The sequence below is a fragment of the Physella acuta genome, unplaced genomic scaffold (assembly GCF_028476545.2).
Source record: "Physella acuta isolate Inbredline_101_S28 unplaced genomic scaffold, ASM2847654v3 ptg000807l, whole genome shotgun sequence".
NCBI lineage: Eukaryota > Metazoa > Mollusca > Gastropoda > Physidae > Physella > Physella acuta.
In genome coordinates, this window is record NW_026732325.1 from 159,309 (window position 1) to 174,692 (window position 15,384).

The following is a 15,384-nucleotide window of genomic DNA, read 5'->3' on the forward strand; positions in this document are numbered from 1 at the left end:
AATTTTAAATAATATTTTCTTTACTGAGTATCTTTTTGTTTCATTGCAATTATAAACACATAATTTTGTTTTATTAAAATTAGGTTTAAAGTAATATTATTGAAGTAAATTAGCTACAAATAAATATATAAAGTATTTATAACTTGTAATAGAGTTCTGTCCCATATTTTTTCAAAAATAGAATTACTTCCCTTTATTAAAAAACATTTTTTTAAATAGCATCACCGTTATTTCATTTTAATAAATAACAATTAAAAAAAATTATTCCAGCGTAAATTTTAATATCATAGTCGTGGTTAGAGTTTTAGCTTATTATGATAAAACATAAATTAAGAGGTTGAATGTGGTCTGACATATGATGTCCACCAGTGTAATTGGTCTAGAGCAGCGGATGCAAAGCATTTTGTCTCTGTACCTCCCTAGTAAAACGAATCACACTTTGCCCCTCCCCCTCCAATGGATCTTAGAACTTCATCTAATAAGTTGTAGCGTTTCGCCAATAAACTACAACGTCTCCTTGATAAACTTTGGTGCTTCCCCAACTAATATCGGCGCCTTCCCACCTTCCTTCAAATTTTATAGAATTTTGCCAACACGCTTTTACCTATCCATCTAATCAAAGCTATTATATGATAGTACATATCTACGGAACTTCCCAGCTTTGAGATTTCAATTACCTTTCGGCTCCATAGTCTTTGTTTTAGTTATCTCCCTTTACCGTGTTCCTTAGAGTTGTCCTTCGCGTATCCTGTATTTTAAAATTTGTATCTAGGTCGTGTTTGATACTGCCCGAATTCCAGACCAGTTTTTGCCAGTTATCAAGCACATGTTTTAATGCCAGGCTCTATATAGCTCGGCTGGTCGCTGGAATTAATGATTAGTACGGATTCAGGTTGTAAGTATGTACATAAAAGTAAAATAGGCACTAATCATTTTCTTTTTCAGGGCACATGTATTTATCACTGTACATATGTATGATATTATTTTGAAAAAAAAAAAAAACAAAAAAAAAAAACAAACAAACATGTATATATATATATATATATATATATATATATATATATATATATATATATATATATATATATATATATATATATATATATATATATATATATATATATATATATATATATATATATATATATATATATAAAGTGTATATAATTACCCTTTTATCTCGCCTCTGTACATATGAGTTTGTTCCCTTTCTTTCATGTCTTGTCCGTATCAGAGACTATCCGTTGCGACGGGTGAGGGGTTTGGCCTGTGATGAAAACCAAAAAAGTAAAATAAAAACAAGCGTTTCGGAGAAGGCTCCCCTTCAAAGTACGCACCCTTTCTGAGGTCAAAAAAAAAAAAAAAAAAAAAAATTGATTCCATAAGATTGTATACATATTGAAGAAAAGTTTAAAAATAATATATAACAATGCACATAGTCATTTATTAATATACAACAGTGTTACAAGCGCTTTTCACATACAGAAATCAGTTAGACAAGGTTGTCCTTTATCTCCCCTACTATACATCCTCAGTTTAAAACCCCTACTAGAAAACATTAGACAGGACAACTCGATTAAAGGACTGTACATTCCAAACACGGTAGGCAAGAAAATACTTGCATACGCAGACGACACTACTTTCTTAGTACAAACAGAAAAAGCAATACAGACTGTAATAGAAAAATTCAACAACTTTGGGAAAGGAAGCGGGGGAAAAATAAACGCAGAAAAATCAAAAGTAATGGGTATAGGTAAATGGAAAGGTAAAGATAACTATCACATAGACATAACAATAACTGACAAACTCAGAATTTATGGAATAACCTATACCAGCGATCCCATAATAAACGACCAAGAAGCTTGGACCACACTGAAAAATAAAATAAATAACAATCTGGAAAAATACCAATACTGCAATACAACCATTTTGGCCAGAGCTGCATTAGTTAGCAGATATATCATTCCAAAAATAATTTTCGTAGCGACGAACTCTACAATACCCAACTCATTTATTAAAAAAACAAACAAGCACATTAGAGAGTTCATTTTCAAAAACACGATTAGAAACATTAGCCACAAAACCTTAATACAAAATAAATTAAATGGAGGTATAGGGCTACATGACATTCAAACTAAAATAAACACCTTCCGATTAAAACACCTGGATTAAACATAAAGAGTATTTTAAAATTAAACATCATAACACCACACTATGGGGGAAATGACATAGGCAGCTTTTATAAAGAAACGCTAGCAACATTCAAAGGAAACAAAAGCATTATTGGGGAAGACACAAAAAAAAATATACGACATCCTAATCAAACAACAAGCGACACCCTTATACACGAGAATTAGTTGGGCCAGGGAACACAATATAATAGACATTAAAGATACATTTAGAAACCTACATAATAAACGCATTACACCAAAGGAAAGGGAAGTAGCTTACAGACTGATTTTTAATACAACTCCAGTTTCACGAAATACAAAGTCAAATCAAAATGTTAAAATAACATGTCAAACGTGTAAACAAAATATACAAGAAACTGAGAAACACATTTATTTAGATTGTATATTAGTACAGAAAGCAAACCAAACACTTGCGAAAATATTAAACACCACCAATCAAACAGCTACAACAAATAAAGCAATCACACTTAATTTAATTAACACGACTAGACAAAGAAAAGACGAAAACAGACTAGTAGCAACGGCTATTTATAGATCGACTATATGGCAAATCTAATATATAAAGCTCAGTTCTGTATGTAACGCATATGTTTGTCGTTGGTCTTGGATGGATTTAAGTGTTAGAAAATCATCGTGCGCATTTGTCTAAATTTATGAGTTAAAAATTACTATTGAAAGTGTTGGGAAATAATTTTCATTTTTCAAATTATAGTAATAATTGTCGGCATGTTCATTAAACACAAGTTTTAAAAAAATATCATCTTTTACAACAATTCTAACTATGTCTTTATTTAGTCCTATAGCACTTACTTCCCTTTGATAAATTAGGAAAACACAATTACTTCCCTTTATAAAACCATTGCATTTACTTTTTATTACTTTGTTTTTGGTGTTGGGAAAAAAAAATAATTACATAATTAGCGGGGATTGATCAAGTGCAAATGTTGTAGGTATTTTACGGATAAGCTTGGAGTATTAAAATTGTTCATTAAATTGAAACAGGCGCGTTCGTTTAAGTGAGTGCAAAAGACTATGAATAAGTTGGGGTACTATAGTCGTTCATTAAGCTAAAACAGGTGATTCCGCCCCGGGCGTTTATGTTCGCGTTAGTGTTTTCTTTGTGTTTAGGTGGGTTTGCGTTAGTGGTTGCGTTTTGATTTGGTTCGTTTTTGTTCTTTCTTTTTTCATTTTTGTTTGTGTTTTTTTGTTTGGGTTTGTATTTGTGTTTTTGGTTGGTTTTGCGTTTGGATTTGGTTTGTTTTCGTTTGCTTTTTCGTTGTTTTTTTTTTTTGTTGGTATTGGTGTTTGTGGTTGGGTTTGTTGTTAGGTGTTTGTTTTCGTTTGCTTTTTTGTTTGTTTTTTCTTTGTGTTTGTATTGGTGTTTGTGGTTGTGGTTGGGTTTGTTGTTAGGTTTTTGTTTTCGTTTGTATTTGTAATTGTGTTAGCGTTATGTTTGCGTTTTGTTGTTTTGTTTGGTTGTGGTTTGGGTGGGCAATGCCGGGTTTATGATGATTACTAAGCACACAGGTAGTGGTCTTTAACAGAAGGGTTTTTCACAGAAGCCAGAGCAGGGCCTGGCCGGGACGGCTAGTTAGGAATAAAGTCGGATATTTTTTCACAAAATACACGGACATCGAGTGAAAAGAAATTTTCAAGCAGAGCCAAGACATAGACTGGGAACTCACACTTAACAGAGAAAAAAAATGTACAGGAAAGTAATTACTAAGGTATTTCTATGGTTTGGAATTATGCCCGTCGAATGGGGTCAAATAATGCTTAAATCAACGCGGCTTCTGCGTCCGTTGTATTCCATCAACGTCTCAATCCACTTCATTATATGTAATAAAAAAAAGTTTGTAAAAGTTTAACGTTTTCTTTTATACAATAATGTACAAAATGTTAAATTTAAAATAATATTTTCTTTACTGAGTGTCTTTTTATTTCATTGCAATTTTAAAAACACAATTTGATTGTATTAAAATTGAGTTAAAATACTAATATTTACGTAAATTAGCTACAAAATAAATATATGAAATATTTATGACTTTTAATCGAGTTCTGTCCCATATTTTTTCAAAAATAGAATTACTTCCCTTTATTTAAAAAACATATTTTAACTAGCATCACAGTTATTGCATTTTAAAAATAACAATTAAAAAAATTATTCCTGCGTAAATTTTAATATAGTCGAGGTTAGAGTTTTAGCTTAACATGATAAAACATAACTTAAGACTTTGAATGTGGTCTGACATTTGACGTCCACCAGTGTAATTGGTCTAGAGCAGCGGATGCAAAGCATTTTGTCTCTGTACCTCCCTAGTAAAACGAATCACACTTTGCCCCTCCCCCTCCAATGGATCTTAGAACTTCATCTAATAAGTTGTAGCGTTTCGCCAATAAACTACAACGTCTCCTTGGTAAACTTTTGTGCTTCCCCAAATAATATCGGCGCCTTCCCACCTTCCTTCAAATTTTATAGAATTTTGCCAACACGTTTTTACCTATCCATCTAATCAAAGCTCTAATGTGGTAGTACATATCTACGGAACTTCCCAGCTTTAAGATTTCAGTTACCTTTCGGCTCCATAGTCTTTGTTTTAGTTATCTCCCTTTACCGTGTTCCTTAGAGTTGTCCTTCGCGTATCCTGTATTTTAAAATTTGTATCTAGGTCGTGTTTGATACTGCCCGAATTCCAGACCAGTTTTTGCCAGTTATCAAGCACATGTTTTAATGCCAGGCTCTATATAGCTCGGCTGGTCGCTGGAATTAATGATTAGTGCGGAGAAGGGAGATAATTTCCTGGTAAATGTCAGACCACAGTGCTACCACCGGCAGGGGTGACGTAGTGTGTCGTGTCACGAAGTGTGTCGTGTCACGAAGGGTACGCTACCCGGTTGACTCATGACATTTTACACACGGACTTAACACATTTAACCGTAAACAGTAAACTGTAAAAATCATTAAAGTAGGACAATTTAGATTATAACGAAACACACATTTAACCTTAGAAATTAGATTGTAAAAATTAGACTCTACTTTCTCAAAAAGCACAGTACGTTTGACTCTAGCTGTTCCATGAAGTAGTGGATGCACGCACTGTAGCAGCCCATTAAGCTATCTGCAAGATGTATCGCATATGGATTTTAATGTGTGCTTTGATCTTTCTTGAAGTATCTGGTAAGGCACGTAACTCTTTAGTGTTCAAATGACTGTGTTACTGTAGTTCCTTCCCTTACATTGATTTCACATTAACAGCACGTTTAAAAAAAAAATTCATCAAATGTATTTAATAGTATTTAATCCACCCTGCCCATTGAAAAGATATTTTAAATTAAATGGACAGGAGACCAGTGCTTGGGAAAACAAACCGGTTCAATTTCACAGTTTTAAGATATATTTTAACTAGCATTTTAATACCAAACTGTATTACTGTTCGCAACAAAAAAAACAATATGTAGCCCAGTTAATTAATGAATTATTTAGAACCAACTGCTTTATTGAAGGGTCTATCTTTTTTTTTCTTTCATTTGATTGTCTGTTATAATATATATATAAATATAAATATATATATATATATATATATATATATATATATATATATATATATATATATATATATATATATATATATATATATATATATATATATATATATATATATATATATACACGTATTGGTTAAGATATGACTTTAACATGTGTATTGTGTTGACTTTAATGTTTTTTTTTTTTGTTTTTGTTCAGCTGACTTGAAGACATTTTGCAAAGAACAAGAGGAAGTCTTTAATGGCTGCTCATCTAGCATTGAACAGGTGTATTTGGCATCAGGTGATGATATAGAGCATCTCTGCAGGTAAGTCACCACCTGGAGAATCTGTGCAGGTAGATCATCATTTCATATTTTTCCAGTTCATCCTTGTAGGGTACTATAGTTCTAAAATGTTTACTACAAAAAGCAACTTTGCTTCAATGATATAGAGTTGTCAACAAACCCCGTCAAATATACATTAGTTTTTATTTTTTGAAGAGGATCCTTTTGAAGCGATTGGCCTCCTGATATAGGACTAAAGGATTGTACAAAAAAACTTAGTTTTTAAATAATTATTTTTCTCTTCATAAACTGTCATTTATTATATCAACTGATATTTCCGGTGTCTGAGATGGTGACTTTTGTTTACACAAATTCTGATGACGTACTTTACCTGTCTCCTTCAAGTGGACTGTCCAGCTACCTCAACTGTTTCCAAGACACAAAAATCACCTGCCCGAAACTCCCACGATTTGGAGACGATATTTTTCTAGAAGCAGTGGACAACACACGGGTGGTCTTCAACAAATATTGTGAGTAGTCACAACGAAATTTGGTGCACTGGTTCAGTGGCTTAGCGAGGTTGGGTGTCACACGGTGCGGCACCTGATGGTGTCACCCCCCCGTAAAAAAATGTATGCAAATATATATATATATATATATATATATATATATATATATATATATATATATATATATATATATATATATATATATATATATTCTATATACACTTGTATGCAGTGGCGTAGCGAGGTCGGGTGTCACCCGGTGCGGCACTTAATGGTGTCACCCCCAGAGGCGTTGCGACACTTCTCGGGGACAAACTTTCATGTTTTCGATTTGCACCCCCCCCCCCCCCTCAAACTTTCGATTTGCACCCCCCCTCAAGTTTTTCTCTATATATTTTGCTATTTTTTGCCTTGGTGTCACCCCCCTAAATGGTGTCACCCGGTGCGCTCCGCACCCCCCCGCCCCCCCCCTCGCTACGCCCCTGCTTGTATGTATGTGTATACGCATGTGTATATGTATTCAAATATTTGTTTACTGCTGGATGTATTTAACTTTTTTACCCCCCCCCCATACATGGATTAACATATAGCTTATTACGATTCACAACCAAACCGTTTTCCTCAGGCATATATATATTGCAAAGTTGAGTTGATGTAGCTCCCCCACCCCGGTCGTCACGGTGATTGCTTTAAACTGTGCTCAGATAATACTAACGATTTGCATCTATTTTCGGTTATAAATTCAGCTGGATGTTGCATGTTTTCTTTATCATTAGCAGGTTTACGTCATGGTGTCAACCCCCCCCCCCCCCCCAAACACACACACGTGTAGGGATTTGTCCACTTTGTTCTTAAAAGACTATTTAATTCACTCTAATTAGTAATTTAATTAAGTGAAATTATCATTTTTCTGTATATATTTTGCTATTTTTTGCCGTTGTGGCACCCCCTAAATGGTGTCACCCGGTGCGGTCCGCCCCCCCGCCCGCCCCCCCCCCCCCCCCTCGCTACGCCACTGCTCTGGTTGAAGAATGCCACGGTAATTAAACAGTTTTAATCGAGCGATGGAGTCCACGATATCTAATCCAAAAGTCTCGAGTTCGGATACAACCTAGAGTCTGTAGACGTACCATAGTCCGTCCAACTCTGATGAGTACATGCCTTATGCCGGGGGAGGGGGGTTGTAAAGGCGGCCGGGCACACTGCTGACCTCAGTTTATACATAGTGTGCTGATCACATTCGGAGGTCAGTGAAGCACATGAACTCTACTTCATCGGCCTAGCTAACAATCTGGCCTGAAAGGGTACTTTTTATTTGTCCATGATTTTTGGATACCAAAATTTAAAAAACAATAATGCAACAGTTGAGCAATATTTTAATAAACTTAAAAGTCGATATGTTTACATAGTACTAGTCAGATCTAAGAACGTGCCTTTCACGGTATGTGGTCGTCCGTGAATCACGTTAAGCTTTTTTGATCAGCCTCTAAACCTTCCGTGGGACGGAGTGGTCTAGCGGTAGAGAGCTGGACTGCTAACCCGTAAGTCTCAAGTTCGAAACCGTCCCTGAGTCCACCCAACTCTGATGGGTACCTAACTCACGTTAGGGAAAGTAAAGGCGGTTGGGCATAGTGCTGACCACACTATCTCTTCATATGCCGAGGTCACAGAAACAAGTGAACTCTACTTCACCTGCCCCGATTGACCGTCAGGTTTGAAAGGGAAACTTTACTTTTACTTTACTCTAACCCTCTCAGAATTGCCAAATGTCACGAAATTGCAGAGCGAGTTGATACATTAGGATAACTCAGAGGATTTTTCTTTTCTTAAGGGGATATAAACAAGTTAAGTTTTTTTCCCGAAAATATTAAGTTTTTTCCCTTTAGATGGAATTAAAAACACAATAATATTAATTAATGTGTAATTTTTCTACTTATGTTATTTAGCAGAAAACATCGTTAAAACACTTTGATCATTTTAGCATAGCCAGGTATTAAGTAGATTCTCTGATAAATTGTGTTACTATTTTACAAAACTTATTCAAAAGCGTCATTCATGGACAACCTCTGACAGCGAGCTACAGTTTTGTCTTAGACCTCAACACAGTGTGGTGGGACCAGCATTGTACTAGGTCGCAATGATTTTCTGTGGTGACAGTCAAGTACTCGTTACAGCTTCAAATTACCAAGTACAAACTCGGGAACCGAACTCAAGACTTCCGGCTTAGCAATGTGTGCTCTACCACTCTACCGCGATTGTTCAAAACTCACATGAGCTTTAATATTTGATGACAAATATGGGATGTTTAAAAAGTTGGACTTAAGAAAATGTCTGAACAAGGTCTTGTATTTTAGGCTCAGACTTGAAGGGATTGAATTTAAACACGAATTGTTCGACAGAAGTTGTCGCCCGTCTAGTTCGCCATTGTTTGAGTTTTATTAACCTGGTGCAGTCAGAGACACCCAGGGACAAGATGTGTCAGTAAGTTGTGTCAGTGGTGTCAGTAGTGTCAGTAAGTTGTGCCAGTAGTGTCATTAAGTTGTGTCAGTAGTGTCAGTAAGTTGTGTCAGTAGTGTCAGTAAATTGTGTCAGTAGTGTCAGTAAGTTGTGTCAGTAAGTTGTGTCAGTAGTGTCAGTAAGTTGTGTCAGTAGTGTCAGTAAGTTGTGTCAGTAGTGTCAGTAAGTTGAGTCAGTAGTGTCAGTAAGTTGTGTCAGTAGTGTCAGTAAGTTGTGTCAGTAGTGTCAGTAAGTTGTGTCAGTAGTGTCAGTAAGTTGTGTCAGTAAGTTGTGTCAGTAGTGTCAGTAAGTTGTGTCAGTAGTGTCAGTAAGTTGTGTCAGTACTTTCAGTAAGTTGTGTCAGTAGTGTCAGTAAGTTGTGTCAGTAGTGTCAGTAAGTTGTGTCAGTAGTGTCAGTAAGTTGTGTCAGTAGTGTCAGTAAGTTGTGTCAGTACTTTCAGTAAGTTGTGTCAGTAGTGTCAGTAAGTTGTGTCAGTAGTGTCAGTAAGTTGTGTCAGTAGTGTCAGTAAGTTGTGTCAGTAGTGTCAGTAAGTTGTGTCAGTAAGTTGTGTCAGTAGTGTCAGTAAGTTGTGTCAGTAGTGTCAGTAAGTTGTGTCAGTAGTGTCAGTAAGTTGTGTCAGTAGTGTCAGTAAGTTGTGTCAGTACTTTCAGTAAGTTGTGTCAGTAGTGTCAGTAAGTTGTGTCAGTAGTGTCAGTAAGTTGTGTCAGTACTTTCAGTAAGTTGTGTCAGTAGTGTCAGTAAGTTGTGTCAGTTGTGTCAGTAAGTTGTGTCAGTAGTGTCAGTAAGTTGTGTCAGTAGTGTCAGTCAGTAGTGTCAGTAAGTTGTGTCAGTTGTGTCAGTAAGTTGTGTCAGTAGTGTCAGTAGTGTCAGTAAGTTGTGTCAGTAGTGTCAGTAAGTTGTGTCAGTAGTGTCAGTAGTGTCAGTAAGTTGTGTCAGTAGTGTCAGTAAGTTGTGTCAGTAGTGTCAGTCAGTAGTGTCAGTAAGTTGTGTCAGTAGTGTCAGTAAGTTGTGTCAGTAGTGTCAGTAAGTTGTGTCAGTAGTGTCAGTAAGTTGTGTCAGTAGTGTCAGTCAGTAGTGTCAGTAAGTTGTGTCAGTAGTGTCAGTAGTGTCAGTAAGTTGTGTCAGTAGTGTCAGTAAGTTGTGTCAGTAGTGTCAGTAAGTTGTGTCAGTAGTGTCAGTAGTGTCAGTAAGTTGTGTCAGTAGTGTCAGTAAGTTGTGTCAGTAGTGTCAGTCAGTAGTGTCAGTAAGTTGTGTCAGTTGTGTCAGTAGTGTCAGTAAGTTGTGTCAGTAGTGTCAGTAAGTTGTGTCAGTAGTGTCAGTCAGTAGTGTCAGTAAGTTGTGTCAGTTGTGTCAGTAGTGTCAGTAAGTTGTGTCAATAGTGTCAGTAAGTTGAGTCAGTTAGTTGTATCAGTAAGTTGTAAGTAAGTTTGTCAGTAAGTTGTCAGTACGTTTGTCACTTGTGTCAGTAATTTTGTCAGTGCGTTTGTCAGTAACTTTGTCAGTAACTTTGTCAGTAACTTTGTCAGTAAGTTGTGTCAGTTATGTCAGTAAGTTTGTCAATAAGGTGTGTCAGTAAATAGTCAGTAAGTTTTCAAATCAACTTTACGATGGGATTTATTTTTTAAAAAACCTTCACTTTCTATGATAGATTAAAAACAAACCCACTTTTTATTAATTAAAATAGTCACGACAAATTGACAACGATCAATAACTTATTTTATTTATTTCCAATGATTCACAACTTTATTAGTATTTTTTCAACTACGGTACAGTATGATCAAACTAATGTATTGCCTCTCTAAACAGACTGAACAGCAAGTATTTGAAATGTCTGCAGGGAGCCACTAAAGTCTGCCAACAAAACAACAAGGAGTTCTTGAACCACAACATTCCACAGGTCATGTACAACACAGAGATGGTCATTAAAACGCTTTGTAAGCAAAAATCTCTACACACTTACATATATATATATATATATATATATATATATATATATATATATATATATATATATATATATATATATATATATATATATATATATATATATATATATATATATATATAATATTCTTTTTTATCTTAAATAATATTTATTATAATATTTCTAATCGTTTCAAAAATAAAGCTTCTGAAAATAAAACTATTTTTTCCTGTATTTGATTCCTGACGTTGCCATAGTAACCGTGTGTGCTCCATGCAGGTGAGGACATGCAGGGCGACGACCCCCGCGCCACGGCAGGTAAACCTGCAGAAAAACCTGTCAACCCTCGGGCCTGCACTGACCTAAAGGTCCAGTCTCAGGTCAACAAATGCAATGCCCACTTAGAGCAGCCGCCGGAAGTCGCTGCTGTCTCAGGATGCAGGTTCTAATCCTTGTTAAATCAGCATATCCATTTGTCACCTCTTGTCCGTGTATCCCACCCCCGCCGTCCCGTCCCCCACCCGTTGCAACTACAAACAGCCTAATTTTTAATTGAATTTTTCCAGAAGTGAGGTTGTGTAATGAACGGCTCGAAATTATGTGTCCATTTTATGTTAATTTGTTTTGTTACGTTAAATGTCACGTCTTTTTTTTGTTAATGTTTTTAATCAAATTTTATGCCAAGTTTAGTGTTCTGGTTGATTTCAAACGTTATTTCAAATTTTCTTTTTAAATTGTAACTTGTGTTTTGGTACTGTTTTAGTTCTGATTTTCTTTCAAGTTTTATGCTACGTTTCATGCATAGATACTAGTTACATTTGAATCTACGCTAACGTTCTGATATGTTACATCTGAATCTATTCTATCTGTCTGTTACATCTGAATCTATTCTGTCTGTCAGATATATTACATCTGAATCTATTCTATCTGTCAAATATGTTACATCTGAATCTATTCTATCTGTCTGTTACATCTGAATCTATTCTATCTGTCAGAGATGTTACATCTGAATCTATTCTATCTGTCAGGTATGTTACATCTGAATCTATTCTATCTATCAGATATGTTACATCTGAATCTATTCTATCTGTCAGAGATGTTACATCTGAATCTATTCTATCTGTCAAATATGTTACATCTGAATCTATTCTATCTGTCAGATATGTTACATCTGAATCTATTCTATGTGTCAAATATGTTACATCTGAATCTATTCTATCTGTCAGATATGTTACATCTGAATCTATTCTATCTGTCAGATATGTTACATCTGAATCTATTCTATCTGTCAGATATGTTACATCTGAATCTATTCTATCTGTCAGATATGTTACATCTGAATCTATTCTATCCGTCTGTTACATCTGAATCTATTCTATCTGTCACATATGTTACATCTGAATCTATTCTATCTGTCAAATATGTTACATCTGATTCTATTCTATCTGTCAGATATGTTACATATGAATCTATTCTGTCCGTCAGATATGTTACATCTGAATCTATCCTATCTGTCAGATATGGTACATCTGAATCTATTCTATCTGTCAGATATGTTACATCTGAATCTATTCTATCTGTCAGATATATTACATCTGAATCTATTCTATCGGTCAGATATGTTACATCTGAATCTATTCTATCTGTCAGATATGTTACATCTGAATCTATTCTATCTGTCAAATATGTTACATCTGAATCTATTCTATCTGTCTGTTACATCTGAATCTATTCTATCTGTCAGATATGTTACATCTGAATCTATTCTATCTGTCAGATATGTTACATCTGAATCTATTCTATCTGTCTGTTACATCTGAATCTATTCTATCTGTCAGATATATTACATCTGAATCTATTCTATCTGTCAGATATGTTACATCTGAATCTATTCTATCTGTCTGTTACATCTGAATCTATTCTATCTGTCAGATATGGTACATCTGAATCTATTCTATCTGTCAGATATGTTACATCTGAATCTATTCTATCTGTCTGTTACATCTGAATCTATTCTATCGGTCAAATATATTACATCTGAATCTATTCTATCTGTCAGATATGTTACATCTGAATCTATTCTATCTGTCAGATATATGACATCTGAATCTATTCTATCTGTCAGATATATGACATCTGAATCTATTCTATCTGTCAGATATGTTACATCTGAATCTATTCTATCTGTCTGTTACATCTGAATCTATTCTATCTGTCAGATATGTTACATCTGAATCTATTCTATCTGTCAGATATGTTACATCTGAATCTATTCTATCTGTCAGATCACAAAAGCTGTATCTGCAATGTATGGCCAAAGTCCAGAAGAACTGCCCAAGTGCTAAAGCCAAATACACGAAGGCTACCAGTGATGCCAAGAAAACGTTTGACAAATTATGTAAGAGGTTTTCCTGTCAATAGCGGTACTGCATCTAGCTGGTAGTCCTGTCAATAGCGGTACTATAGCGAGTCCATGTCGATTCTGAAATTCCTTCAGTTTTTTGGGTCGTATACAAATGACCTGTCTGGGACAGGTTGAAAGATGACGTATATTTTTAGGGGGTGGGGGGGGGTGACATTTTGTGACAGTGTACCCAAGGGGCGGGTAAAATGACATTACATCAACGTCCCCCCCCCCCCCCCAACTGTGAACCAGAATGTAGGCAAATGAAATAGATTTTTTTTTCTGTGAACTATACCAATGAGTAAATTTTTCCCTTATATCGATGTAAAGGCGAATGTTTCACTTATATCGATGTTAAGGTGAATGTTTCACCTATGTCGATGTAAAATTGATTGTTTCACTGATGTCAATGAAAAGGTAAATGTTTCACTTATATCAACCTAAAGGTGAATGTTTCCCTTGTATTGATCTACAGGCATCTCCCTGAAGTGCCCAGCTACTGTAGAGGATGGTCAGGACGATGTCGTCAGCTTCTGTCTGAAGGACCTTGAAGCTATTGAGGACCTGCCTGACCAATCTACCTACTGCAGGTACACGGATTTTTCTTAGCGTGATCTCATAGGGTGGGGTGTGATGTTGGAGGGGGTGAGGGTGGGGTGTGAAGGTAGGGGGGGAGGAGGGATGTGTGATGGTGGGGGGTGAGAGAGGTGTGATGGTGTGGGTGAGGGCGGGGGTGAGGTGTGGATGGTGGGGGAGTGATGCTGGGGGGGGGGGGGGGGTTAGGGGGTGGTGTGAATGTGGGGGGTGCGAGGGTAGATTGCTATGGTGGGAGTAGAGTTGTGATGGGGATGGGGTGTGATCATGAGTCCACCCAGCTCTGGTGACTACCTGACTTTCTTTAAGGAAAGTTAAGAAAGCTTGCCATAAAGCTGACCGCACTAACCCTAATAATAGATTACACAAACAGGTGAACTCTCCTTCATGAAACCCATGGACCTGTTAATCTATTTATAGACTGAAATTCCGCATTACAAACATAAAAGACTAACAAAAATTACCTTAACAAAACAAATTCAATTGCGAAGAAGTTTTATTTTTTAACGTGAACATTTTTTGACCGTCTCCTAGGAAGCTGAGTGACGTCAGGAAATGTATGACGTCAACACAGTCCAAGTGTTCAACACTGTCTGACGGTCAACGAGTGGACGAGGCTTTGGTCATGCTAACCTCTGTCTTTAAAAACAACTGTAGATAAACTGACCACTGGTCACAATTGAATAATACTCTTTAAAAAACAAATTGTTTTAGTTTCACATTTCGTAGTAAAACAAAAACAAAAGAAAGAAGATAATAGATGAAAGAAGTGTTGCAAGCTATTATTCAATATCTTTGTGAATTAAAGAATAAAAACACCACTTTGAAGACTTTATGATTTTATAAACAGATATGTTCTACTTAATTGCTTTTAAATAAAACTTGAATTTATCATTTTTGAGTGCTGATTTGCCACTTTGAGATTGATCGAACGTTGCCCAGTTTGATAATTAGCAATTTGTAATTTATTAATTAGTCAAGCCCAATGTCCGTCATTCCACGCTGTCAATTACTGCACATTCCATTCCCTCACTTAGCTGCCCGGAACCGTTGTTTTATCCTACTCCTCCAATCATGTCTAATTAACGATTAAGTGTTGACTACTTGACTCTTGCCTTCCTATACGTCCGTCTGAAGGCTGTGGTCAAGAGCGTGCCTCTATTCAACTTATTGTTTTAACTTCCTATCAAAGTCAACACTAATTAACATACTTTACTTCTATGTCTATGTCTATGTCTATGTCTATGTCTATGTCTATGTCTATGTCTATGTCTATGTCTATGTCTATGTCTATGTCTATGTCTATGTCTGTGTCTGTGTCTGTGTCTGTGTCTGTGTCTGTGTCTGTGTCTGTGTCTGTGTCTGTGTCTGTGTCTGTGTCTGTGTCTGTGTCTGTGTCTGTGTCTGTGTCTGTATCTGTGTCTGTGTCTG

At 35.9% G+C, this 15,384-nt stretch overlaps 1 protein-coding gene across 2 annotated transcripts; it reads left to right on the plus strand.

The window, feature by feature from the left end:
• The first annotated feature begins 810 nt into the window (after positions 1–810).
• LOC131951312 (uncharacterized) lies at positions 811–14,766 on the plus strand. Of its 2 annotated transcripts, none has more exons than XM_059313667.1 (9): positions 811–895; positions 5,938–6,046; positions 6,410–6,534; positions 8,868–8,994; positions 10,838–10,965; positions 11,235–11,397; positions 13,241–13,353; positions 13,835–13,949; positions 14,488–14,766. In XM_059313667.1, exons 1-9 carry the CDS (start codon positions 874–876, stop codon positions 14,612–14,614), a joined length of 1,029 nt encoding a protein of 342 aa, XP_059169650.1. In that variant the 5' UTR covers positions 811–873; the 3' UTR covers positions 14,615–14,766. The 2 variants fall into 2 exon arrangements, with proteins under 2 accessions (XP_059169650.1, XP_059169649.1); XM_059313666.1 differs by lacking the exon at positions 811–895 and adding an exon at positions 5,049–5,370.
• Positions 14,767–15,384: the final 618 nt, after the last annotated feature.